The sequence below is a fragment of the Primulina tabacum genome, unplaced genomic scaffold (assembly GCF_025594145.1).
Source record: "Primulina tabacum isolate GXHZ01 unplaced genomic scaffold, ASM2559414v2 Contig867, whole genome shotgun sequence".
Classification (NCBI taxonomy): domain Eukaryota; kingdom Viridiplantae; phylum Streptophyta; class Magnoliopsida; order Lamiales; family Gesneriaceae; genus Primulina; species Primulina tabacum.
In genome coordinates this window covers 1-26,639 of record NW_027459958.1, presented here as the reverse complement: position 1 = coordinate 26,639, position 26,639 = coordinate 1, and the positions used below count along the sequence as shown (strand labels likewise).

General features: G+C 37.3%; 1 protein-coding gene, 1 long non-coding RNA gene and 1 pseudogene across 2 annotated transcripts; 1 reads left to right on the top strand and 2 right to left on the bottom strand.

Annotated features, from left to right (window-relative positions):
• Nucleotides 1-12,061: 12,061 nt before the first annotated feature.
• On the bottom strand, nt 12,062-13,135 carry LOC142535175 (uncharacterized). The gene is made up of 3 exons (XM_075641712.1): nt 13,011-13,135; nt 12,819-12,978; nt 12,062-12,650 (listed from the first exon to the last, which is right to left on the bottom strand). Exons 1-3 carry the CDS (start codon nt 13,102-13,104, stop codon nt 12,062-12,064), a joined length of 843 nt encoding a protein of 280 aa, XP_075497827.1. The 5' UTR covers nt 13,105-13,135.
• A 2,810-nt stretch (nt 13,136-15,945) lies between these two features.
• Nucleotides 15,946-16,607, top strand: LOC142535179 (uncharacterized). The gene is made up of 3 exons (XR_012817400.1): nt 15,946-16,092; nt 16,256-16,316; nt 16,430-16,607. It is a non-coding gene; the product is annotated as an uncharacterized LOC142535179 (long non-coding RNA).
• Nucleotides 16,608-18,885: 2,278 nt separating this feature from the next.
• LOC142535178 (WD repeat-containing protein PCN-like) lies at nt 18,886-24,661 on the bottom strand (annotated as a pseudogene).
• Nucleotides 24,662-26,639: the final 1,978 nt, after the last annotated feature.

Genomic DNA, 26,639 nt, shown 5'->3' with positions numbered 1-26,639 from the left:
ATATGATAACATGTGATATGTAATATAAGGATAATTTAAGGATAAATCAGATGTAGGATATTATATTTATTTTGGTATGATTTTAATAATAGTGATTAAATTTATATATTAGATTGTAGTGACAAAATTAACCTTATTATAATAAATTTTATAATTTCAAAGTTGTTGCTTCAGTTCATATTTCTTATTTGTTCATGCGCCGACAGTGCTTGCATGATTTATTTATTTTTTACCTATTTTATATATTATATAATAGATAATTGAGCTCTTAATTTTGTGAGTCAAGTCAAACATAAATTTTTAAGGTTAATCGAGTTATACTAATAATTTTATTGAGATTTATACAAATCATTATATAATTATCTCGAGTTCATTTATATAATTATCTCGAGTTCATTTATATAATTATCAATATTAATATATAAAAATATTTATTTGATTTTAATTTCAACATACTAGCAGAGATTTATAAAAATCATTTATAGAATTATCATTCGGTAATAATAACTTAGAACTTGATAATATATAGGACTTAAGATTTTTATATATTGAGGACAATTAAGTCATTTTTGGTATTTTTTATCATTAAATTAAAATTATCACATCTCATAAAAGTAATATTTTATCTTTAGATAAAATTATTTATCCTAGACCCATGATATTATCGTGAGCTTTCTAAAAATGTATCAAACCTGAGATAAAATAGATTAATTATCTGTCCATCTCTTGTTGAATGTACCAAATTATACTTAAAAACAAAAAAATATAATCATCCAATAAACAACTTGGGTTTGGAATTAGTAAAAATGAATCCAGGTGGAGCCCCAAGATTATATTACAGGCATTTACATCCCCCTCCCTCTCAATAAAAGCCGCCACCAAACAACTTTTATTCACGCTTTCCCATCCCAAATCTCATTTCCCGACCAACAGAATAAAAAAAAACCGCTGTATGTATAGGCCGTAGCTAGCAGCCATGGCGCTCAATTACTCCAACATGGGCCCGATATTCAGCTTCAGAAACGAGACGACGGGATACACGGAGCTGGAGAAGAGGCAGCTGTTCCTGCGGAGCTACCAGTTCTCCAGGAAACAGAGTGTTCCGGAGAGGATTAGGAGATCTTACTTCAGAGTGAAGGGTCATTTGGGTTCGATTCAGATCGATGAGGAAGCTGAAGAAGATGCTGTGGTTGAAACTCAAAAATGGGCTGCTCTCGTTCACGGCCAGGAGGAGGAGGTTGTTCCGGCGGCTGAGTAATTATAATCAAAATTACAGTAAGTATAAGTTGTACCTGGGGTGAAGGGTTCACGCTTGAGTGCTTGGGAATCTACTTGTTTGTGTTAGGATTTGGGATTTTATTTCTTTAAATTTCTTATTTATGTTTGATTTGAAATTGTATTAATTAATTAGTGGTTAATGGGTGCTTTGAGTTTTAATTTCTTTAAAAAAAATTGTAGTTTGGAAATTTTTTTTTTTTTAAATAAATGCTTCTTCGGCTCTGAATTTTGGGACCTATTTTCTTTAAAAAGGAAAAAAAAATTAGAGTGAATTACTTGAATTTATAATTATAATAATAAAAAAGTGTTATAATTTATTTAATATGATTGCTATATATTCCCGTTAAATCTATATAATTTATTATTTTTTGTAGTAAAAAAAATGTACTGAATAGATTAGCTAAAATCATATAAAAACGAAATACTTTGAAAAGAATGTCAAACTATACACAAGTTCGTGTGATTTTATATATATATATATATATATATATATATATATATATAAACCCAAATTTAACGCAAATATAGACTAAATTTGTGATACTAATGGTAATTAATGACTTATAAAATGAAATTTGTAACTTAATAAGATATAATATCCAAACGACACATCCTTTAAATAAGTGCTTTTTTGTGCTTCTTATATTATATAACATATGTATAGAGAAATTAATCATCTTATTTATTTTTGAGAATATTGTCATTATTATTGTTCACTGTTATTTTATATATGTTAAATAAATTCAAATTCACTATTTATTCGCAGTGTAAACGAAAAACGAATAGAATATTACGAAAATTTGAATAATCGAATTTGGTTCGAATTAGTTCTGTTCGAGTTCGAAATCGATTTGAAGTTCGAATATTTAAAACTTTGGTTCGAATTAAAGCTCGAGTTCGGCTCGAAATATTCGAAGATGTTCGTAAATTATTCGAACTATTGTTTAAAAATATGTACTTGAAAGGCTCAAAATATTTATTTAATATTATTTTATTATAATAAAATATTAAAGTTTGCGAAATATCGAACAAAATAATTTGAATTCGAGTTTGGCTCAAAAAACTCGAACGTGTTCAAGTACAACTCAAATACAAATCAAATATTTTTCGAATCTGACTCAAAATACTCACGAATCTGCTCTAACAAAGTGGAATATCAAAAACTTCACTTTTTGAGCACCACAATGAAATATTAAATTGATTGTCATTCTGCCGTGGCTCGAAATATTAATTTATTATGCCTGATTTGTCTTTATTTTCCTAATGAACTGTAATGATTAAATTTAATTCATATAATGGTTAATACAACGAATTTAAATTAAAGTATTCGTTCCACAAACAAACAAATCGAATACATCATTTAACAATTAATTACATGCAACAGATCGCCATAAACAATTAAAGAATATTTAAAAATAGGTTACAAGTAGGGATGTAATCGAATCGAGTCGAGCTGAACTCTTGAATGTTTAAACTTGGTTCGTTTATAATCGAGCCGAGCTCGAGCTTTATTTAACGAATTTATGCATGGCTCACGAGCTTATTCAAGCTTTTATCGAGCCTAAACAAGCTTAATAAATAGAATTATATTTAAATTTTCATTAAATTAATTAAAAAGTAAATTACATGTTTAAAGAAAAATATATTATTCTTATTAAAATTTGTAAATTTATTATAATAAATAAATTTAATATATTTTTCTATATATTTCATAAATAATATGAAAATCAATAAATCAAATATCAAAACTATTATGTTTTCATCTAAAAGATTACTAATGCCCCGAACATGTTCACGAGCCGAATATTGTAAAGCTTGAGTTTGGTTTGTTTATCTTAACGAGCCTCATTAAACGAGCTCAAACGAGCTTTTATCGAATCGAGCTTCGAATAGCTCACAAACGGTTTGGTTCGTTTACATCCCTAGATAAGTCTACTGGAAAAAAATTGAAAGTAATTTAATCAGCATAAAAAAAATATTTTGCAATAATACGCGCACGTAATCGTGGGACGAGATAATAAATTGAAAGATAAACATATCATAATTATTTCTAATTTTTAGTTTAAAAAATTGATTCAACGTGGGATAATACAATTATGTTAATTCTCATTATTGAATTAATATCCTAAACCATAGTTCATATAAACTTCTCAAAAGTTAGCTTAATGATAATGCTTGTGTTTATATTCGAAGCCAATGCATGCGTGTGTGTATATTATATATATATATATGTAATTTTGATATGTTGTTCATTAATAATGTCTATCTCTGAGTTCATCACAGAAATGACACTCACCTGTTAGACGACATGATGAAAGATAAGGTACAATTTTAGTTGGCTGGCTTCTTACATTGTTTTAATTTTCTTGTCCAATGTGGCATATTAATTTATAGAGGATAGAAATATATTATTCCAAGTTTGCACATTAAGCAACGTTAATATGTTGACTTTGATGGATGCAAGCACGTAGTCCAAAGAATTACTTTTATTATTTTTACATTTAACTTTTTAAAATTAATTGAATTGTCTTGATATTAATCAGTTGGCAAAAATCCACTCATTTGTACATATTTATATAATAATATTAGTAAACATATCAAATTTCGAGATAATGAGATGCTACATTTATGGTATTATCTTGAACATGCGTCAAATGATTTATGTAGATCCTTACATGTCAGGTCAACGGGAAAAATCATAGATCCCACATGTAAAAATAAATATAAATCATTTGATAAATACTTGAGACTATGTCCTAAAAATAGATTGAACTCAACCAAATTTCCCGAGTTTCTAGGGAACAAATTAATTCTGGCTTGAATTATGCTTGAAATCAGTCCAATTTTAATTTTCATGTCAAAAAAATATAAAATATTTTGCTTTTGTATAGAAATTAATCAACTCGTCAATGTTTTCACCAATAAGAGACTATAAATCAAGATTATAAAAACGTGAAGCATTGTAATGAAGTATTGTGTTCTTATTTCATAGCGAAGCTAAAATCATCTTACAACTTAAGGTATCAGCTATCTTGTTTTCTTTGCTCGGTGGTAGCTTGTCGTCAATCGCAGTCTTTCAAAAGTACAAGCTTCTCCTATGCCACATGTCGAACTCCTTCTGTGTACAAATACTCGATTTTGATGATATGTGAATATAACATTTGGCACAATAGAGATATTTTCTCTAAATTTTAGCAAGAACACTACCGACAGCTAGTTCGAGATCATGAGTCGAATAATTTTAAGCTAAATAATTTTATAAAACAATCTATTCACCTCCTCTGGACCACCTTTCTTATTTATTCGATCCTAACAACATGTTTAAAAATCCAAACTTGAATCAAAATATCAGAATCAAGGTATCTGCATGATCTCCTTGTGAATTTAGGCTTCCCTTCACCGTTTCTCTCATATTCTTCTTTCCTTTTCTTTCGATTTCTTCCAAATCTCGCCTTTTCTCCTTTCTCCTCTCCTTTCTCCTCTCTTCTTGTGCGTTCCGATCTGCTGCACATAATGAATATTCTTCCCCTCTTCCGTGCATATCATCTCTCTCATCTTATGATGTGATCCGTTAAAATGGGTGAGCCGGGTACGGGGCTCCAACGGACCAAATCAATAATTATATGTTGTTTAGGAAAATGAGCAAAGTAGATGACTTCGATCGTGACCGTGCACACAATAAAAGGAACTCGTGAATGGGCGCCGGAGGGGTGTCCGGCGTGGCCACTCCGATGCTTAAGTCAGCAGGTTGAAGATGAGAGAAAATGGCGATATATGTGCGAATATATGTGAGTGCCAATGCTCAGGATTTTTCCCCCTTTAAATGAGAAACATACCTGCTATTTATAGGAGGAAATATCATGATTACTTCGACTTTCGTGTACACCTACCACTCATAGCCTTTGATGTGACTTTCTGTCAAGCCACCCTACCTCTGATAGCTTCTCTGACACGCCAAACCCCTGTAGTTCTGACAGATAAGAATGCCCATACCGATACACTCGAGTATGGTGCGCTTCTCGAGGTAGCCCGAGTAGAAAGTTCCCGGGAGCTTGCATGAGAGCCGGGCTATGATGATGGCCCGGGAAGAAATGGAATGCCCGGGAAGCTGGCTATGATCTGGGCTTCCCATTTAATAAACCGGGTTAAAGACGACCCGGATCCTTATGGGGTATCACACCCATCCCTAAAATAGTCGGGCTAGAGCTTGACTGTCCCGATCAGTTATACTTTGTACTTTTGTTGAAACATAATTTAGAGTGTGTAAGAGCATCGGAGGCTTCAAATGTCCCATAGATGAAATGGGGTACCGGGGTCTGATACAACCCGGGTTTTGAATGAGGCGCCGGGACCTTATTTTTCATGGGCTTAATAAATGGTGTCGGGGCCTCATATCTCGGGCTTTGAATATAGTGTCTTTAGTATTATCGGGTAGTCCAAAGAGTGTCATTATTACCCATGCTTTAGCATTTATGCCGCCGAAAATCGTTTCATATTCCGAGGATCCGATAAGTCTGACATATTGACATTCGTGCACGTCCTTTCATATGCCCGGTACAATTTACGAGGGACATCTTGATCGTCTACGTGTATCTAGATTAGCGACAGAGATCTCCCTCGCCCATATATTAGCCCTCCTCATTTTCAAAAATTAATTTCAAATTCAAATTTGCGGCGAAGCTCTTGCAAATTTTCCTCTCAGCTTTCCGGCGTGTAAACTCCTCTATCTCCGGCGACCTGGTACCACTGCAACTAGTCCCTTCAAAAACTCGTAAGTTACTTTTCTATAATCCATGTCTAATTCTACTCTTCCACCTCAGGAGCCAATGCGCGAGGCTCATCTGGGTATGAGTCCATCGCGATGCGCTCCGATTCCCCCCCTTCTCCTCCTCGCCATCGTTTTGCTCAAACTTCTAAAAAGCCTGCAGCCCACCAAACTAAACCTTCTTCTTCGGGCACTTCACGGGTCCTGAAGAAGGACAAGGGTAAGGGCAAAGCCCGTGCTTCTGACCATCCTTCTATTGAGGCCCGGGAGTTCCTTGGTTCTCCTCAATGAGCAGCACTTTGCGCTCAGGGGCGGACGAGGAGCTCCGGGTTCTGGGGTCTATCCTTCTGCTTTTTCCATTCTGATTCCCGGTCCTTCCGATAGAGCCAATAACCCTCCTCCCGGGTACACCACTTTCTTTCGGGACCAAGTCAGAAGTGGTCTTCGTTTTCCCCTCCCTCCGTTTTATATCGAGGTTGCTGAATTCTTTGGCGTGCCCATTAACCAATTCCATCCGAATTCCTTCCGCATTATGGCCTCGGCCTATATTCTTTTCAAAATGAATAATCTCCTTATCACTCCCCTTATTCTCCACTATTTTTTCGTTTGTAGATTGGGAGATAATGCCTTCTCCCTCACTGCCCGGCTAAATGCCCGGTTCCTTGATGACATTCCTTCTTCCCAGAAGGGGTGGAAAGGAAGATTCTTTTATATTCGACTCCCGGGTCCTCTCTCCTGTTTAACAGAGTTTCTTACTTCCCTTCCTCAACAACCCACCCTTCCCCGGGCCTACAAATTTGAGGATTTTTATACCCGGAGCCAAGACTTGGTAGAGGGCAAAAGATACTCCTCCTCTATCCTTATTTCCCAGGAGAATCTGGTTGCCTATGGGTTGAGTGCCCGGGCTGAAGACCCCATAGATCGGGCGATTGATGAGGCGGCTGGCTCGGGCTCTCAGCCCGGTAACTCCTTTTCCTTGTCTTGTCTTTCCTATTCTTTATTTATGTTTCTTAGGTGATACCCTTTGTTTTTCATAAATGCAGACAAGATGCAAGAAGCTTTCGCAAAAAAGTGGGAGGCTGAGCGGCTAGCCAAGGAGAAGAAACTGGCAGCACGGAAGGCTGCTGCTGAAAAGAGGAAACAAGCACCAGAGGAGGCGGCGGCCCGGGAGAAGGAATTAGCCCGGGCAAATACTGAGCCAGAACGGGAGGTGCCTTGCTCCCCGGAGGATGAAGAAGATCATATCCCCCTTCGGCAGAGGAAACGAAAGGCTACCACAAGCCCAGAGTTGATTCTGGTTGAAGATGATCAGGCAGGAGACCAAGGTTCTTCCCGGGCAAGCCAATCCAACACCCCTTCCCTCCAACAGGCCCTTCAGGAGCCACTCCAAGAGCCCTCCCTATCCGAGCAGCCTACCCGGGCCAGCATCTTCACAGCAGGGGCTACGGCACTCGGGGTGAATCTTATTAGGCAGATGTTGATCCCTGCCGAGGAGGCTTTTCTGAAGAGCTCCACCCGGGTCCTCGGTTCCTCGAGGGCTCAAACAGGCTTCTATCAGTAAGTTTCCTTACCCTTCTTTCCTCTTTTTTTTTTGTTGTTTCTAACCTCTTTCTTACAAAACAGGGCATGCAAATGCTGATATCAGCCTTCGAGGAGGTAGCTGCCATAGCTACTCGGCAGGCTCCCCAAGTCCGGGCTTCCAGAGAGATCCACGATCGCCTCCAGGGAGAGATTGCCCGGCTGAAAGGGCTCCATGAAGAAGAAAAGGCTGCCCTTCACGCCTCCCTGGATGTAGCCCGGGATGATTTACAAGAAAGTCTTGTCCGGGAGAAATCCCTTCAAGAACACGTCTCGTTTCTTGAAGGCAAGAATAAATCCCTGGCAGAGGGTATGACTGAGCAGACGTCCCGGGCGGATGCCGCGGAGGAGGCTCTGGCTGAGGCTGAGCGAAAGAGGGAGCAACTTCAGACCTCCTTCCTCACCTCCCCAGAATTCAAGGCAGCAGTTGAGGATCGGGCTTATCCTCTTTTCAAGACTGGTTTCAACAAATGTCGCAAACAATTTGAAGAGGCCGGGCTCTTGCCTAAGGATAAGTCTAACTTCCCAGACTTTAGGCTAGCCATTGCATCACTTCCAAAGGCCGGGGAGGAGGAGAAAGAAGACTCGAGGACGAAGAAGATCAGCCAGGGTCCGCGCACCGGACATAGAATAGGATTTGTACTTGCGTTTCTCTTTTTTCCTGCTCTTTTTGTAATTCCTCGGCCTTCGGGCCTTTTTTTTTAATGAAATCTTCATTTTCCCTTTATCATTTTTGCAGTCATATCCTGATAAATCTTCAAAGACCCGAGTAATATAATTTCTTGTGTACAAAATAATTAGGAAATTTTCTAAGTGTTGTGATTTAACCGATAACTTCAAATGAGTACCCGGGATCTTGATCCTTATAATGAATAAAATGCCTCATAATCAGTAAGTGACCCAGATGTAAGCAAACTTAAACCCGGATATTGGTGCATATAACCAAAATGGGAAAATCGGGCAAGAAAGCAAATACCGGGATTTAGATTGGTCGAGGGTGGTGCCCGAGCCAGGGTGTAGTGCCCTGGGCTTTTGAATAACCAAGGTGCGGAGCCTTGGGCCGGGGAGCATGTCCCGGGACTTGGGAGTGGTCGAGGTGCGGAGCCCCGAGCCAGGGTGTAGTGCCCTGGGCTTATGAATAACCAAGGTGCGGAGCCTTGGGCCGGGGAGCATGTCCCGGGACTTGGGAGTGGTCGAGGTGCGGAGCCCCGAGCCAGGGTGTAGTGCCCTGGGCTTTGAATAACCAAGGTGCGGAGCCTTGGGCCGGGGAGCATGTCCCGGGACTTGGGAGTGGTCGAGGTGCGGAGCCCCGAGCCAGGGTGTAGTGCCCTGGGCTTATGAATAACCAAGGTGCGGAGCCTTGGGCCGGGGAGCATGTCCCGGGACTTGGGAGTGGTCGAGGTGCGGAGCCCCGAGCCAGGGTGTAGTGCCCTGGGCTTATGAATAACCAAGGTGCGGAGCCTTGGGCCGGGGAGCATGTCCCGGGACTTGGGAGTGGTCGAGGTGCGGAGCCCCGAGCCAGGGTGTAGTGCCCTGGGCTTATGAATAACCAAGGTGCGGAGCCTTGGGCCGGGGAGCATGTCCCGGGACTTGGGAGTGGTCGAGGTGCGGAGCCCGAGCCAGGGTGTAGTGCCCTGGGCTTATGAATAACCAAGGTGCGGAGCCTTGGGCCGGGGAGCATGTCCCGGGACTTGGGAGTGGTCGAGGTGCGGAGCCCCGAGCCAGGGTGTAGTGCCCTGGGCTTATGAATAACCAAGGTGCGGAGCCTTGGGCCGGGGAGCATGTCCCGGGACTTGGGAGTGGTCGAGGTGCGGAGCCCCGAGCCAGGGTGTAGTCTGGGCTTTGAATAACCAAGGTGCGGAGCCTTGGGCCGGGGAGCATGTCCCGGGACTTGGGAGTGGTCGAGGTGCGGAGCCCCGAGCCAGGGTGTAGTGCCCTGGGCTTATGAATAACCAAGGTGCGGAGCCTTGGGCCGGGGAGCATGTCCCGGGACTTGGGAGTGGTTCGAGGTGCGGAGCACCCGCGCAACGGGTGTAGTGTCCCTGGGCTTTTGAATAACCAAGGTGCGGAGCCTTGCGGCCGGGGATCATGTTCCCGGGACTTGGGAGTGGTCGAGGTGCGGATGACCACGAGCCAGGGTTGTAGTGCCATGGGCTTAGCTACTGTGCCGGGGCCTCGTGTCTCCCCCCCGGACTTTCAACCTTTTTGCTCCTCCTGCTATACTAGTTTTATTAAAATCAAATCACTAACTGGAAATATTGAATCCGAATTCATTTCCGGTAGAGTGAAACTTCTCTTGGTGAGCTAAATTAGGTGACTAATATAGCTGTATGTACTGAGTGCATAGTAAATGATCTTCATGCCAATCAGGGATAGCTGCTGAGCTTTGAGCCCATATGAAATCCACGTATAAGATCTGTGTGTCGAGTTGGTCGGACTTACTTTTGAATGGAAACCATATCTGCGTCTTGAGCTCAAGTTCCCACAGACGGCGCCAATGATGTGATCCCGTTAAAATGGGTGAGCCGGGTACGGGGCTTCAACGGACCAAATCAATAATTTATAGTGTTGTTTAGGAAAATGAGCAAAGTTGATGATTTCGTTCGTGACATGCACACAATAAAATAAACTCGTGAATGGGCGCCGGAGGGGTGTCCGGCGTGGCCACTCCGATGCTTAAGTCAGCAGGTTTAAGATGAGAGAAAATGGCGATATATGTGCGAATATATGTGAGTGCCAATGCTCGGATTTTTCCCCCGCCTTTAAATGAGAAACATACCTGCTATTTATAGGAGGAAATATCATGATTACTTCGACTTTCGTGTACACCTACCACTCATAGCCTTTGATGTTGACTTTCTGTCAAGCCACCCTACCTCTGATAGCTTCTCTGACACGCCAAACCCATGTAGTTCTGACAGATAAGAATGCCCATATCGATACACTCGAGTATGGTGCGCTTCTCGAGGTAGCCCGAGTAGAAAGTTCCCGGGAGCTTGCATGAGAGCCCGGGCTATGATGATGACCCGGGAAGAAATGGAATGCCCGGGAAGCTGGCTATGATCTGGGCTTCCCATTTAATAAACCGGGTTAAAGACGATTCGGATCCTTATGGGGTATCACCAGAGAGGGATTGGAGTGGAGCTGCTCTTCTTGAGGCCATGTTTAGGTCTTTTAAAATTGATTCATTTTTCTCATCCATTTTTTGGTAAGTTGAATCCATATTCTCAGAGGATTTGAGGATCGTTTATGATCAGAACAAGCTGTTTGGAGCTTAATAATATAGTGTGTGTGTGTGTGTACACACTAATAATTTTATCGAAGTTTCGGTAAAAATAATAATCGTCACTATTATTTAACAAGATAGTATTTGTGTGAACAAAAATTTATAGGCTGGTATCAGAGTTCAATAGCGTTTAAATTTACCCAATATACAAATAAATTACCACACCAAAAACAAAAATAATAAATATTTAAGAAAAATACAGTATCAGGAGTATTGCCGCTTTAAGACAATGTAGATGAGGACAAAGGGACGCCTATGATGTTTTTTAGGAATAATAATGTTTAATTCATGTTAAAATACGTAAATCCTTTAAATTTTAAATTCGTTATTAAATTAATCTATGAGTGTGTGGTGTAGAAATATTAAAAAAAACTAAAAAATATATTTATTAAACTAATTTTTAATTTTATTCATCTTCATTTATGTAAATGGAATATTTTTTTTTTTATCAATCACTTATAGGTATAAATAAATACAAAGAAACCTAATTTTTAATATCATTCACAATTTATCTCAAAATTTAGCAAAGTTTCAAATTTTAGTCAAATAGAAAAAATTATACTGTACGTCCCGGTATTTTTAGATATTTAATTAAAAGAAATTAACAAATGATTGTACACACCTACCTGAAATTTAACATCAAACTGTTTGTTTTGGTTTTCCCTATTACATTAGATATGCATAACTAAAGATCAAGATAGAGACGAACGTAGCTACAACAGATTTGAGGATTAAATAAATCCAATTTTGTATGAAATGCTTAATTGTAATTTAGAATTACAAATTTGTATGAAATGTATATATATATACTATAAATAAGGATTTTGGATCTCTCTGTGTTGAAAACACAGCATGTGGTACTGTGTATTTTTGACACGAGATGATCACGTGATCATCTTGTATACATGAAATAAATTTAAAAAATTGACATAGCAATATAAACGACGAAGATTAATTCAAACGCTACATATATAATATAATATTATATTAATAACTAAATCTTTTATATATTAATATACAAATCTTATACAAGAAGGGCAATTACATAAAAGAGTATTTCATATATATATATACATATATATATAGTATATATACATATGTACACATAAAAATTTCAAATATATCGAAATCCGAACCAGTTTTGGGATGTAGCTTCACTTGTATGAACCTCCATAAAAACCTGCAGTTTTTCTCCTCAACCCTACTTTCACTACATCACAAAAACCATCCATACAGATCTTCTTCCCTTCACGCTCCCACACAATCTCAACTTGGCTTGTAAACCCATGCATCGACATAATCTTCACCTCTGAATCCCCACAAAATTGAAGCAAAACCTCGCCACCAATTCTTTTGCACCCGCCGCCGCACGCCGCCACACAGTCCAGCCAGAAGCATTCGGGCTGGCCTACCATCTCCTTGTATGCAGCATTTGTGACTCTTACTCTATTGTTAGAATCAGATATAATGGCCGGTTCTGCATCCCCCTCGATATCCTTCTCCACCTCCTCCGGTAGCTTTACAGTGGCGGCGTGCAGCCCTGTATAATCGCCGATGTTCTTCACGAAGATGATGGAGCCGATGGGTCGAACTGGCTGAGGTGTGATGATATTTGACTTCACAGGCTGTTTTAGTTGTGGCATGAAATCTAATTCTTTAGGACCTTCGTCGGCTTCCATGTTCAAATCTATTCCTTTGCTGCAAACCCGATCTTTTCCCTCATTCCAGTAACCGGGATCTGGGTCTCGTCCGAGGAGGTGTAGTTGAGAATAGGAAGCGCCACCGACTCAGCCAAGGTGGTCACGGCCGCGTCCAGGCCGCAGTTAATCGGCACTAGAGAAAATCCATGCATGGCCAAGTTTTTAGAGGGTGAATTTGTAATCTTAAAAGGAGTAGAGATGCCCTGGAAACCACTCCTCCGATCTCTTCATAGGTGGCGGCGGAAAGGCGGCACTTCGGCCCCTCTTCCGCGTCCGAGTCGGCCGGGCTTGGAGATGAGCCCACACATCCCTCAAATACGCAGACTTTCTTATACTCTGAGGCATGCCGGAATTCTCTTGTTCACTTCCGTCTGAATATCACTATTCTCAGCCATAGAACTACTTGAAGGGGCTTCAGGCTTTGGAGCGATAGGCCTATACCTAGACATGATTTCAGCAGTTCTTGCAGAAGCATAAGGATTAATCGTTTGAATCATTTTTTAATCCAAAAATGACCAAATCAAATTAATCTTGTGATGAGTGTGAATTGGGTGTGCAGTGTATGAATAGTGTGAGGGGACTTTAAGAAGAATATCGGCGAATGAGATTGCGGCAACATCAAGTAAACTCGACACTTGGAGGTATACGGTGGGTACGTGTTTAAGAATGAAGAGATAAGCCCATGTGGGATTTCAATACTACACTTGATTATCACACCCCATAATCTTGTCTACTTCTTGTGTGTGAAAGTGAACAAATAAAATTAAGGAACTGCCTTTTTCTTGGTTCGAACTTTGACATGAATTTAGGGAAAAGAGGGGCTTCTTAACATAATAAATATTAATTTCATCCTACCAATAAATTATTATTACGATCACTCGACATGTAGGACAAAAAATTGTTTAATTTTATTGAGTCGGATGAGTAATAAATTAAATATATAAGGGGCGGGTTAGTTTAAAAAAAGAAAGAAAGAGTTGATGTTTACCAATCAAGCGGTGGCTCGCATTTTGTTGCACCATTAAGGAAAAGGGTAGATGCAGCAACGCGTGTGGGTATTGGGGTGCATGCATGCCTACACCTATCAAGGATTTGGTTGGCTAACACGATATTCCCCTCGGTTTGGTTTTACTATGCCCTTGTTACACGTAACCATCGGGGTAGCTTATTCAACTATATATATATATATATATATATATATATATATATATATTCAATTAAGAGAATATAAAAATACTAAATATTGGATATATATATTAATAAAATCTAGAGATATTAAACAATTAAGTGATCAAAATGTTGTGGTTTCATGTTTTTCAAAAAAAATTAATCTAACAATTGTATTAGCAACGTTTAAAATTACATTATAAATTTTCAATGCATCTATAACTTTCATTATTTTTTAAAATGGGATCAAAATTTTCTTATTACGATAAACAATATAACATTTAATGTTGTGGAAAGATGACGGGTTTATTATATATATCTCTCTCAAGTCTCACCCCTTTACTTTAAGCTCGTAAACAGTTTGCCCATTCTTCATAAAAAGGGGCCAATAATATATTCTTATTTAGTTGAGGGGCCAAACTAAATTCTGACACTCATTACATACACGTGATAAAAAATATGAAATTGAAAAGTACATATTTTTAAATTTATACGAGACAAATGTACGTATATTTGGTAAGATATGATATTTTTCCTCGCTAGTGGGGTCCACAATCGATCGACAATCAATATAATATAAAAATAAATTACAAAAATTAGTCCCATAAATTTTTCACATTGTGATAATGGTCCTATAAGTAATTATATTTTGTTTTCATCACAAAATTTCGTCGTCGTCATTTTTTTTCGCCAATTTTATTTATTTTTTGTCGGAGTATTGATATGAAAATGTCAGTAATACCAAACATTACGTCATTTGGATATATATATCTGATGCATAATTAATCCACTAACCTATTTAACACCGCACAATTTTTTTGACAGTTGACACAATACAAACATATGGTAAATGAATTGTTGTTGGTGTTTGATTATGACTTTGAAATGTATATTAATATAGTAAACAAAACAAGAAAAATGCTTCTTTCTAAAATATATATATATACCAATTAAGCCTCCTCTTTAATTAATTAATGTCATTTTAAGTATTAATCTAATATATTAAGTCAAAAAGTTAGGAAAAGCTAACTCTACGGTGGTCAATAACAAAAATATCAATATATCCTTTTTTTAAAAATAATCTTGCCAGGATGATAACATTCAGATGCTGTAAATATATTTTTTTATTTGATGAGATATTTGGTGTTGCTTGAGAATTAATATGAAACTATAATCTTTCTATTTTTTTTAATATCTTCACAATAAAAAACAAAGAAACATATATTTTGTATAAAAGAAATTACATTGTTGGTCTTATATATTTGTTTTCTTTGTAATTTTAGTTTTTTTGATGTAGAGTTGACGTATGTAATGATACATCATCACTCCTGATTGAAAAGAACTAAAATTGTAAAAAAAATAATTAAGACTAAATTTGATAAAATAGAATATCAAAATCGAAAAAAAGCAAACAAAGCGAAAATTTATGCTAACCTATGATAGGTTTACAAAACCTACAATAGGTAGACAAAACTATATAAAAAGCGATCAACAGTTTTTAACATTTACTAAAATTTAGTTTAGCAGTACTGTTACAACTTACCTCCCAGAAAATGTCAAAGGCCACCCCAAACCCCATCAGTGACCCAGACAACTGGCAAGTTTCAAATTCTTTTCAAATTAGATAATACAGTGTCAGAGCAAAAGGGCAGAGCCAAAGACAAAAATAATCTAGGATTTGGGTGTGATTCATTTAATTTGGTCTCACATGTGGATGTGTGTTTATATAATTCTTCTTATAAATACATATTAAAGAAGAAGAAGAAGAAGCACAGCTAGCTCAAATAAATATCAGTTTTCTTCACTTAAAAGAAGCAATGAATGTATCGAATTCTGAATGCAGCAGTGGATGCGAATCAGGTTGGACTATGTACTTGGATCAAACATCAAATTTCACTGATAATACACCAGGGTTTTGGTTAAAATGTGAATCCAGACCAAGAAGATGAAGATTTATCCATGGTTTCGGATGCATCATCAGGCCCTCCACAGTTCCAAGAACACGAAAACTATGCAGGTGGCAAGAATCTGCAGCTGTTTCATGGATATGATGAATCTCCACTGCCTGAAAATAAGAGAAAGAGTAGCAGAATAAGAGTATAGCAAAAGAGCTAACGAGGGTTAAAAAGCAAGAGAGTTTTGGCCTGAATGACACTGCACGTCTCCACTTCCAAATTTCGCGCAGGCAAGTTCAAGAAATAGACGAAACAATGTGTTTTGCTAATTTTCTATCTGCCCTTTTGAAATTTTGCCATGTTGGGATTGAATATCAGGACAATCTGGCTCCTTCTGGTCATTTGCAAGAATTTTCTGCCGAGGTAATAACTTTTCACTTTGTTGTTTAGGAACATTTTCTTGATTAGAATAGAAAATTTATTGTTAAGAAGTTACTTTTCTGAACTATATATTATTTATGTGGCACGTACAGTCTAGTTTATTTTCTGTCATAACTATTTTCATCGTTTTCTAAAAATCATTCAGGGCGAACCAATTACGAAGAAGCACACGGGGTTCTTCAAATCTTCTACAAAAGGGAAATCAAGTGCGTAATTTTCACCGATTCTTTGATGTCAATAATATTTTTAAAGGTTGGGATCGGAGGTAACAATATATATAATCTTTTATATACACTGCGTCCTTTTTGTAACATGTCAGGCACTTTACTTGGAAGAAAGAAGCAGTAAGAAGTGGAGAGAACAATGTTGACGGAATGTCAGTTGAATTTTAAGGATCTTTATAATTTTATCTCCTTCATTTATTTATTGTAACAAATTTTTAATTTCTACCTGCTATTTAATTTGTTCCTGCCCGTTCAGTAGGGAACAAGCCTGAAATATAAACCTAGCCAAATATAAACGCCCAAAAAAAAAGGAGGAAAAACAATCTTTTAAGACTTCATTGCGATCATGAACAAATAATGAAGTGAAATAAACCTCTTCTCTTAAGGAGAGATATATAATTCAAGCTCATGTAAAAGCAAAAAAACCCTATCCCTATCCATCCCAAATGTTAGTGGTATGAAAAAGAAAAGAAAATTTATAAAATTAAATTTAATTATGAGTTTTTATTTCAATACGAGAACCCATAATTATGAATATGAATTAATTATCGCTCATCCAAGAACAAACGCATGGCCAACATATATAGTAGAATCATTTTTTTTTCCTTTTTCCCTAACTCAGACCACATAATATCATATCCATAACAACATTAATATTTACTACTACAAGTACTTGTGGGCTGGCTGACCACATATATAGATAATTATAGAGCAAATGCTTATAATTACAGAATAAAACCTTTCTATTATAAGAATTGACAGCCTAGCCAAGAAGTTATTGACGTGTGCTTTACCAACTTAAATGGGACAATTCTCATGATGAAGTCAGTAAAATTGGTGCCACTTAACTCAATTTTTGGCCCCCCAAAACAGAAATGTCACAATTTACGGTTTTGGTAGGGCAGGGTTTGTTTTGATTTACAAGTTTTACATATTTATAAATATTTTTTAGTTACTTATTTTATGGCGCCACATCACAACTCATGGAAAGCTACACACTGATTCAATGATCTGTTTATTAATATTATTGATGCGAATATTGAATGAATTTGGGTTTGATTGGATTCTTCCAAATATGTGTTGAAGTTCTTGCATCCTTAGAAATTAGAGCCCAACTGCTCAAATTTTAGGAAAAAGACAATGCCTCCCAGCTGTGTTCCTAGTCCTAACAAGCTCTCACTTCATAGTACCCAAATAATTGAGAATAATATCACAATGGAGTGATATCAAACAAATTACCGTACAGCGAAATAATGTAGGCACGAATTTAGGAAAGAGGAAATTTTTTAATCGAGTTCGTTTTTTTAAAAAAAAAAATAATAATAATATGTACAATTGTTGTGGAAAATCTTGTCAAATCGAAAAGAAAATGCCCGGGTAGCATCTAATAAGAATACAAACGTGTAATATGTGCGAGCACAACTACTACAACAATAAATAAACAAACACAAAAAATACAAAGCAGAATATTTGTCTTCTTTAATGCCCCATTATTCTTTTTTATGATTTTTTTGGGGTGAGATATTGACTAAATATATAATTGGTATAATTACCAGGAAAAAAAACCACTCGTTTACAAAATTGTATATCCAAACACCCAAAAAATAAAATGTCTCAACAAAAAAATTATTTTCAGAATTTAAAAGATTTGATTATTAAATAAAGAAATTTACTATAAAACTTAATATACTCACATGAAAGTGTTGATGATTTTCGTAATTGGATTTAATGACATTTTAGATGATTAAGATTTAAAATGTGTCCAACATAACAATGGTCGTATTAAAGCATATTACATTAAATTAGAAAGGACAATTCAGGGAGGAAAAAATGTATCGCCAAATGATTTTTTTTGGTGTGGAGACTTTGTAAAATTAATTTTTTTTGATAAAAACTTTTATTTTATATATTTCTCACTATATAAATTTTATTGAATGGGCTGCTTTCTTTATAATTTTTCCGATTCTATTCCATACACGCACACGGCACATGTAACATGCACTTGTACATGCCTTCACATGTATTGTTGTACGATCCATGCTAACATTTACAGTTTGAAATAATATCAATCCTGTCAAGGTTAATGAAGAAGATATTCTTGTACGAATTTTTGGAATTTTTTATGTTCGTTGATCAATCTTCTCTCACCTGCAGTTCAAATTTTCATTTTCGTAAAACATTCTGAGAGAGCTGAACTTTAAGTTGAATAATTGACGGGAACGGCAATGATAACTAGGAATTGTCGGAGACAGAAATTGGAATTCAGAAAGATCAAATATTTATTACAGCAATAAGTGGTGGAAGGAAAGGGGTTAAGCTTTCACCCCATTGCGAACAATTCATTCCGTGGCCCACCGTAGCTAGTCCCTGATCTACACAATTTAATGTGGCACTAACACATGTTTTAAAGAGCAGGTAAACGCAAATGAGGGCGATTTTTTTTATTTTTTTTTATTTTTTTCTTGGGGGGGGGGGGGGGGGGGGGGGACCCATACTGCAAGAATAAAATAATAAAAGAATATGGTAAGAATGCACAAAATGAACCAGTGAATATATTGAACTTCCTGTCGTTATTATAACTATCAAGATACATTGCACAACATGGTACACAGCCTCCTCCCAACGCCACCAAGAAAAACAATACAAGAAGAAAAAGAGAGCAAAAATGACAGAAGGCAGCATTTGTGACCTTCTTGTGCAAAAAAAACCTACCTGGATGGAGTATATTATGTCCCAAAAATATGTCTGTGAACAGGTTGGGCATCAAAAGTCTTAACAACTTGTATCCACGGCTTGTCTATGACCAAGAGAGAATTTTTAGAAATATGTTCAACGAATAAAACAGGATCCCTGAAAGCACAAAATTCAAAATTCTTTCTACCACCATGTTTCGTTTCTAATTCGTGAACTTTTTTCCGCTTATGTTTCAGAACACCATTGCTGTGTAGCTTTCTTGTTAGTCCTTGATCATTTGCAAACTCAACATCATCATCTCTATCAACAGGCAACCCAAAATCAATCAAGCACATCGCCCTGGTGCATCAAAAGACATCAGTTTTGCTATTGGAATATTGGGTACATATAGAAATAACTATATTTCAGCAAAATGGGAGGTTCTATTGCGATTAATATCTTAAATTCATTCAAGATACAACAGTTCCATTTAAGTGCAGACCTATAAGCTACAGTATCATAACGAATTAGTTCTGAATTAAAAAACAGCACTGTCATCGTATTGTTCAAGGACAGGGAATTCCAACTAAAGCTTTCACCTAGTTGCACGACACTTATCTTATCTACAAGGAAATTTAAAGATACTGGCTCCCAAGATGAAGTCTATTAGCAGCTTCTACACTACAGCACCCAAGTTTTTTACTGACAACAAATTACCCTTTTCAGTAGCTACTGTGGAAGGTTAATATCTTCTGATTGTAATTAAACTAATGGAGAAACAAAAGAACATACATATTGACCGTCGAATCCAGTCACATTACAAAGGCATAAGGAATTTAGCGTAAGAAAACAAATGCATGTGTGTGCAATATGTATAAAACCATTTCCATCAAAGAAAATTGAATCACCTGGGACTGTAGACAATAACAGAAGAACTAGAGGATGGCGGGAAAGAAAGACCAATTACTTCTCCAGGAAATTCCTGATATCTTCTGGGTAGAGAAAATGTATGACGAATGGACCATCCTCCCAATTGTTTGGACTCCACGTCCAATGCATAAACTTGATTTGATGAGGTGGAAATGATAAGAATGTTACTGTTTTGAGGCGGAAAACCACCAGCAGTAACAGAGGCCCCATCCAATCTTGATAAGAACCAGTGTTGCCTGTGGTTTAAAAAAAAACTAATCATAAAAAAAATTTCCCACGTAGCCACTGATTGGATCAGTTGTATGGCACCGATTATTAAAAAATCTGTCCCATGCAGTTATGATTACAAGAACAGGACATATTGAATAAACAAATATTAACAAGAGTACTAAAAGGGATCCCATGTACCTCAATGTTTCAAGATTGAAAATATATAAATCTCCAAAGCAGTTGATGGCAGCTAGCCACCGATCATCAATACTCGTGAACATTTTTGTAATGGGAGGTTCACAAGGCGGCAATTCCTCAACGTCATCTCTGGAACAAGGCGTAAGACATGAACAACCTCTGCACTTCCCACATTTACAACCTGCAAAGATAAAAAGATTAAGAAGCAAACAAAATAAAATAAAAAAAACAAACAGCTACAAAAATCTAAGGGCCTTAATCTACATCAATTACCAACAGACACTTCCGTGAATTATTATCGTCCCAATCACTTTTGGTTAGACAAAAGAACGCATCATCACATTTGACCAGACAAACCAATGTGATTATCTAAGCTTAGCATCATTTTTAAAAAAATCTTAACGAGTTTCATCTATTGTTCAAAATATAGTTTTGGAAGTTACATAAAAAAAGGATAAACAAGCATGCCAAAATATGTGTTTAACAAATAACAAGCACATGATACAGTCAATTATATTTTTTTTTAAGAATGCCAAAAAATGGGAAACAGCTGCCTAATGATTAACATCAACATTACATAAGGACAGGACAAGGCCGTTTAGCACCGAATCTCCAAAAAGACCAATGCACAATAGCACACTCAGATAATTACAGCTGGTGGCTACTGAGTCCCGATAAGTCAAAACGGGAAAGTCCTTTCAAAGGAACCATTTTGTTTTCCGAACTTAACATCCAAGTAGAACGTTTATTCCTGAAGGCAGTGACATTCTAACTTTTCTAAAAACATATACAATGCGCTTCACTAACAGCATACAATGATGTGCCACTTTTGAACATCCAAGATGCCATGGTATTATCTAATACATGGAAGACTAGCTACCTCAAATCAAGAAGGTGATATAGATGCCTCCAATTGTGGTATCAAGTGATAAACTTAATTTCATCATTGGCTGAGTGAAATAAATTAAATAATATATATCAAACATCCATTCGGAACAACGTCCTCATGGGTCTGACAGACAGGAAAAAAGACAACATGAGAATATCACAGCAAGTAAGACCAAAAAAACAGAAAGGAAACACTAACATATATCCTTCTATCTCGCCCAGATAATAACAAACGTGAAGAATCAGAACTAAAAATCATGCAATGGGCAAATGGTATTTTCAGAGGAAGCTGCCTTTTATTTACTGTCCACAATCTCCTGCCAGATTTACTTCTTCTCAATTCAAATAAATTAGGTTTCACATGGTCGGAGTAGGCAAATGATGTGCCTGATGAGGAAATTGTACTGCATGTGATCTTCCGAGAAGCTTTAGATTTAACTCTTGCCACTAAATCTGTATTTGCAAGCCCACCAGACGGTGCAGGGCTGATGTCGGAGACATAACCATTTTTCAAATGCACACAGTAAATGTCTAACCAGTGAGCAGCCTGGATCAAAAGCAACGACGTCTGATTGAAAACAGTTTTCATCACTAGCTGCATGGGCATTCTCTGTGGCGCAGGGCATATATCATGGGGAGAAAACTTGTCAAACTTCATAGCAGAGTATGCGAATAGTTTAGTGTCATCACCAGCTGAGATAAGCATGGGCACACCCAAATGGGCCCACTCATGATAACTGAAATCAAGGGGCTTTCCTTGCCTCTTGGCCTTTAACCTTCTCCTCAGGAGGTATATCTGCTGATGAAACGAGATCCATTTGATTTGATAGATGCAGAATATAGAGGAAAAAGAAATGCGCATTCAACCACAAAGTCAAAAAAGTTGAAATTATCAAAATCACTCAAAGCACAAACCTACCATCATGGTTTATAGGTACTGCTACAGTCAACGCCTTTACATCATGTGTATGAGCCCTTACACCTCGAATATATGTCCATTTTTTTACAGTGTCGGAGTTTCCATCACAAGAACCAACAGCGCCATTGGAAACTTTATAAAGTATGACCTACAAAAAACAGCAGGTTCACATTCCAGCTTGGTTACAACATATCACAAAAAAGGACACATAAAATATGTTTTGCGCATCATAAGGTGCCTCATAAAAATCACAGTTGGAATAGCTAAGATAATGAAGTAATTCAGAAGTATTGTTTCAGATTATCAAATATATACAACCATCTCTGAAGAACCAAAGATCTTGTGAGCACCTAAACCATCAGAGCAAAGAGAAAATGTGGTGGTCACCCATCAAAGAAACCCGGGTAAATAAAGTGATGGCAATTAATTTTATTCCAATCATAATTAACCACAATCAATCATACTAACCAGACTCAACCATGTAAATTCATTGTTAGTTTTTATGAAAGAGCCATGATCTGGTGGCAACAGCACTTCAACAATGACAGAGAATGATACAGTGGAAAGCTCAACGAGGCATGTGGCAAAAAATAACCAGACCAAAAAAATCAGATCAGAATGTACCTGACCATCTGAACCAGTAGAAAATACTCTGTTATGGTTAGGAGTTGCGGCTAAGGCATTTACGTCACCCTTATGATAAGTATGTGCCTGCAAAAGGTCCCAAATTGACTGTCCCAGAATGCACACTACCAGAACTATCCGCACTGACGATGGTTCCACATCTAAAACCAACAATATTATTGGAAAAATAATCTTACAGAAAGAACATTCAAATATTGAACATGCATAGCAGAATGATGTACATGAATAGACATATACCTCAATGCAAGTAAAGACCATATGCAAAGATCACTTCCACTCCCAGGACCTCCAATTGCAACAGTTATTCTGTAAATCTCATGAGCCAAGCTTAGCATCCCAACACCTTATGAAATGATTAAAAAAGCAAATCTGAGAAACTGTACGAACTTTAATGCATTAAAGGCATTTTAAAACTGTCCATCTTTATTGTAAATACAAATACCCACATGCTGCTTTATCAACATAATACAACGAGTAACAGTACCACATACCCATCACTACTCCCTGAATAAATCCTGCTGGCGTCAGGACTCCATGCCACAACTTAATGTGGTCCTGCAAGAAATGGTGAAATAAAGTAGGACTGTCAGGTTTATTTGCCCACCAAAAACAAGGATAAAAAATAGATAATAACAAAATAGGGAAGCTGTCTCACCACGGACCCTAGGCAGTGTCCTGTTGTAAGTAAGTTTCTCTGCACCTGAAACACTATAAACTCGCACACAGCCATCATCACAAGCAGCTGCTAGAAGGGTATTCTTAGCATCACTATCCTCGTGATGCTCAATAGCATCTCGTCGTCATTGTCATCTTCACTTTCAACACTCTCCTCTTCATCGGGCAACTATTGAGTTGAAACTAGTATGACCATTTCACGAGGATTGATTTCCTGGTTGACGCCGAATAGCAGATCATAGCATGGTTCGGCAGCAATTTGCCATATCGAGATCCCAATTGAATCCAAAACCATCTGTAGTCAAGCACAGACGACACATAGACAGTCAATAGCATATTCAAAGTTTTGAATACATGAACTTGATAAAAAAAAAATCCATAAAAATGTTGGGATGGTGTTAAAATAATTTATCGAGTTCCAAAAATCATTTCAGATGTATTTGCATCAACAAGATTCCAGTTTTGCACTATTTTACATGCAAATGCGTTCGACCAATGAATTCGCAGCTTAACAAAGGCTACGGCAGAACGACGTTAATTCTAGCTACCCTCTCCAACTCCGACTACTGACGTAAATTCTCATTCACGTTTAGTTCTTCAGATCATAATGGCTGAAAATTTTCCATCCTCCATTCACGTACGTTGAAATGATGTACACACGGAAATGTATTTAACACATCATTTAATTTCCATGTGTAAGGTTCACCTTTTGTCTTAAATCAAACAGATCCCATTCGGAAATAGAACCATCTATGCTGGACGAGAACAGCCGACCCAGAGATGCACCTGTCGGCTCGGAACGACACCACACCAGAGATGAAACTCTCGAATTAGGGTCCCCATGTATCGTCTACACAGGAAAAAAAATTAATTTCACCATTTTTCCAAGCCATAAAAATCTTTAATTCATCAAAAAAGAGTGGTGTGACGTACAAGCTGACAATGCCAACCAACGGAGCCTGGGGATACCAGCCAAATCTCTAGAGAGCTGTCAGCGCGAGCGGCGGCGACCTGAGAGCCGTCTGCGCTGGTGGCTAGGGCAACGACAGGGGATGGATTCCACTCCACTGAACTGCTCCGATGAACTTTAAGCATCTCTGTGTTGGGATATTGAGCTGTGTTCTTCGTGAATCTTACTGATTCCCAATGATTTGAAGGAAGCGTCACAGAGAGGTGGCGACAGTGTGGAGGAGAATATTTTGTAGGTTTTTAGGGAATTCGGTAAACAATGGGTCGAGTTTGATTCGATCGTCTATTCGGATCTCGTCAAAGTGGACTCTAATCTACAAGAAATTTTGCAAAATATATATATTTGTTATCGATAAATAACAACTCAAGTGAATTATTATTTTTATTTTTAATAATGAATGATTACTTTTTTAAATAAAACAAGCTGGTGAAGCTGGAGATATTGCCGTTTAGCAGTTTCACTTTCCGTGTATTTATTTTTATTATTATTCATTACCTCTTTTATAATTTGAAAAAAATAAATGGTGATTCCGACTTTTTCACCTTATTAATTATTATATAAATCCTGCTATAATCATAACGTGCCGATCCGCTGGATTAATTGCTCTGAGGACAAGGCATTCCGTTAGTCGCCAATCTTTCCTTCGTGAATTTGAAAAAAATAAATGGTTTTCTAACTTACTGCTTCGCTAGATTGAAATGGATCGACCAGCTACATTGAAAGATTTATTATTGTGACTATAAACTTTGTAGTTGATTTGTGTGTTCTGTTGATAGCATAATTGTCACAGTTTGGGACAAATATAGTTTTTCCGTTTCTTATTTTTCAGCAATAACTGACTAATATCTTTATGTATCCACCCAGATAAATTTCGACAGTTGCTCAACAAGGGCAAATTGATTGTCCTTGCACCTTGTTTAGTGATCTGGCATGCGTCAACTGTTTCAATGATTGTATTGTGGTTGTCGAGATGTTCAATGCATTGAACAACCTCAGTGAAAATCAGTCGCTTTTTTAGTACCTAAGAGTATTTCTAGTTTTCTTCGAACTTAAAAACTCTCAAGAGTCAAGTCCAACATCACAAAACTCATAATTTCTTTCACGCAAACATGCACAGGGGCGATACTGTTGTGTATATACATGCACGTAAATGATTTGCCACTGTTACTATATGAATCCATACAAATGAGCTTACGGCTTCCTTTTCTTGTTAAAATTCAATAATCTGTTTCCTCGTCTCACGTAGTGCATCTCTATTGCAGGTGATAATAATTGATGAGATACTGAAGTTTCTTTCAAGAAATGCAATTCGTAACGATGATTCTGATTGCAATTTGTAACTGTGAAATTTGTAGTCCACACAGTCCTGATATTGGCCAGTTTTATTTCATTACAGGAATTAGGTTTAATTTCAGATTCAGGAGAGTGGATTTACTTCCTAAAAGAGAAGTTCGTGACAAAAGATGGAAGAAAATTATATCGCCTTCTTGATTACGTCGAGGAATATTAATGTGCTTCCTGCTGCTTGGCTTGCGAAGATGAATGTAGACTAACTTGAGGAGTCATGGCTAACTTTTAGATCGAGATTTGTTGAGGTAAGTGGAGCAGCTTCAGAAGCTCTAAAAGTCTTGTTTCGTTGTGAGAAATGAGCAAGATCTCGAATGTTTTGGGACGTCATGTATGTGGCACTTTAAAAGAGTCAAAAGTTTGGTAAAAGGTTGTGTTACCCTACACTTGACGAGAATAGCTTAGCCACACAGAAAATTCAGGATGGTCTGGATTTCTTATATTCATCAAGTTGATAGCTAGCAATGTGAAATGGTAAAGATTTTTAGACATACACGATTTAGGATGGTCTGGTGCACATTCTACGATGTTGAATTATCTAATATGCATGAATCTCAAATGAACTAATTAAGGTTTTAGACGATAGTGTATAATTAAATGTAAGCGATACGAGATTTCTAATTTGACCTGGTGTATAGAGATTTGTCCGTTTTTACACACGATTATTACAATAGATACATGGGAGGTATGAAGAAAAGAAAAGGAGATAAGATTGCCCAACACGCTAGAAAAATGAACACAAAATATTGACGTGTAATGTAGACTTCAAACGAAGAAAATATGACATGAATACCAACCAATCATCAAGTTAAGTTATGCCTCGTGTGTATTATCGTTTCATTTAAGTGAC

Bases quoted from the DNA above. Each gene is read 5' to 3' on its own strand.
- LOC142535175 (XM_075641712.1), bottom strand. From the start codon at position 13,104: ATGATTCAAACGATTAATCCTTATGCTTCTGCAAGAACTGCTGAAATC. The intron at 12,979-13,010 runs GTAGTTCTATGG...AGTGATATTCAG, and splicing joins AAAGCCTGAAGCCCCTTCAA to ACGGAAGTGAACAAGAGAAT. The intron at 12,651-12,818 runs GTTTCCAGGGCA...CCTCGGACGAGA, and splicing joins ATGAAGAGATCGGAGGAGTG to CCCAGATCCCGGTTACTGGA.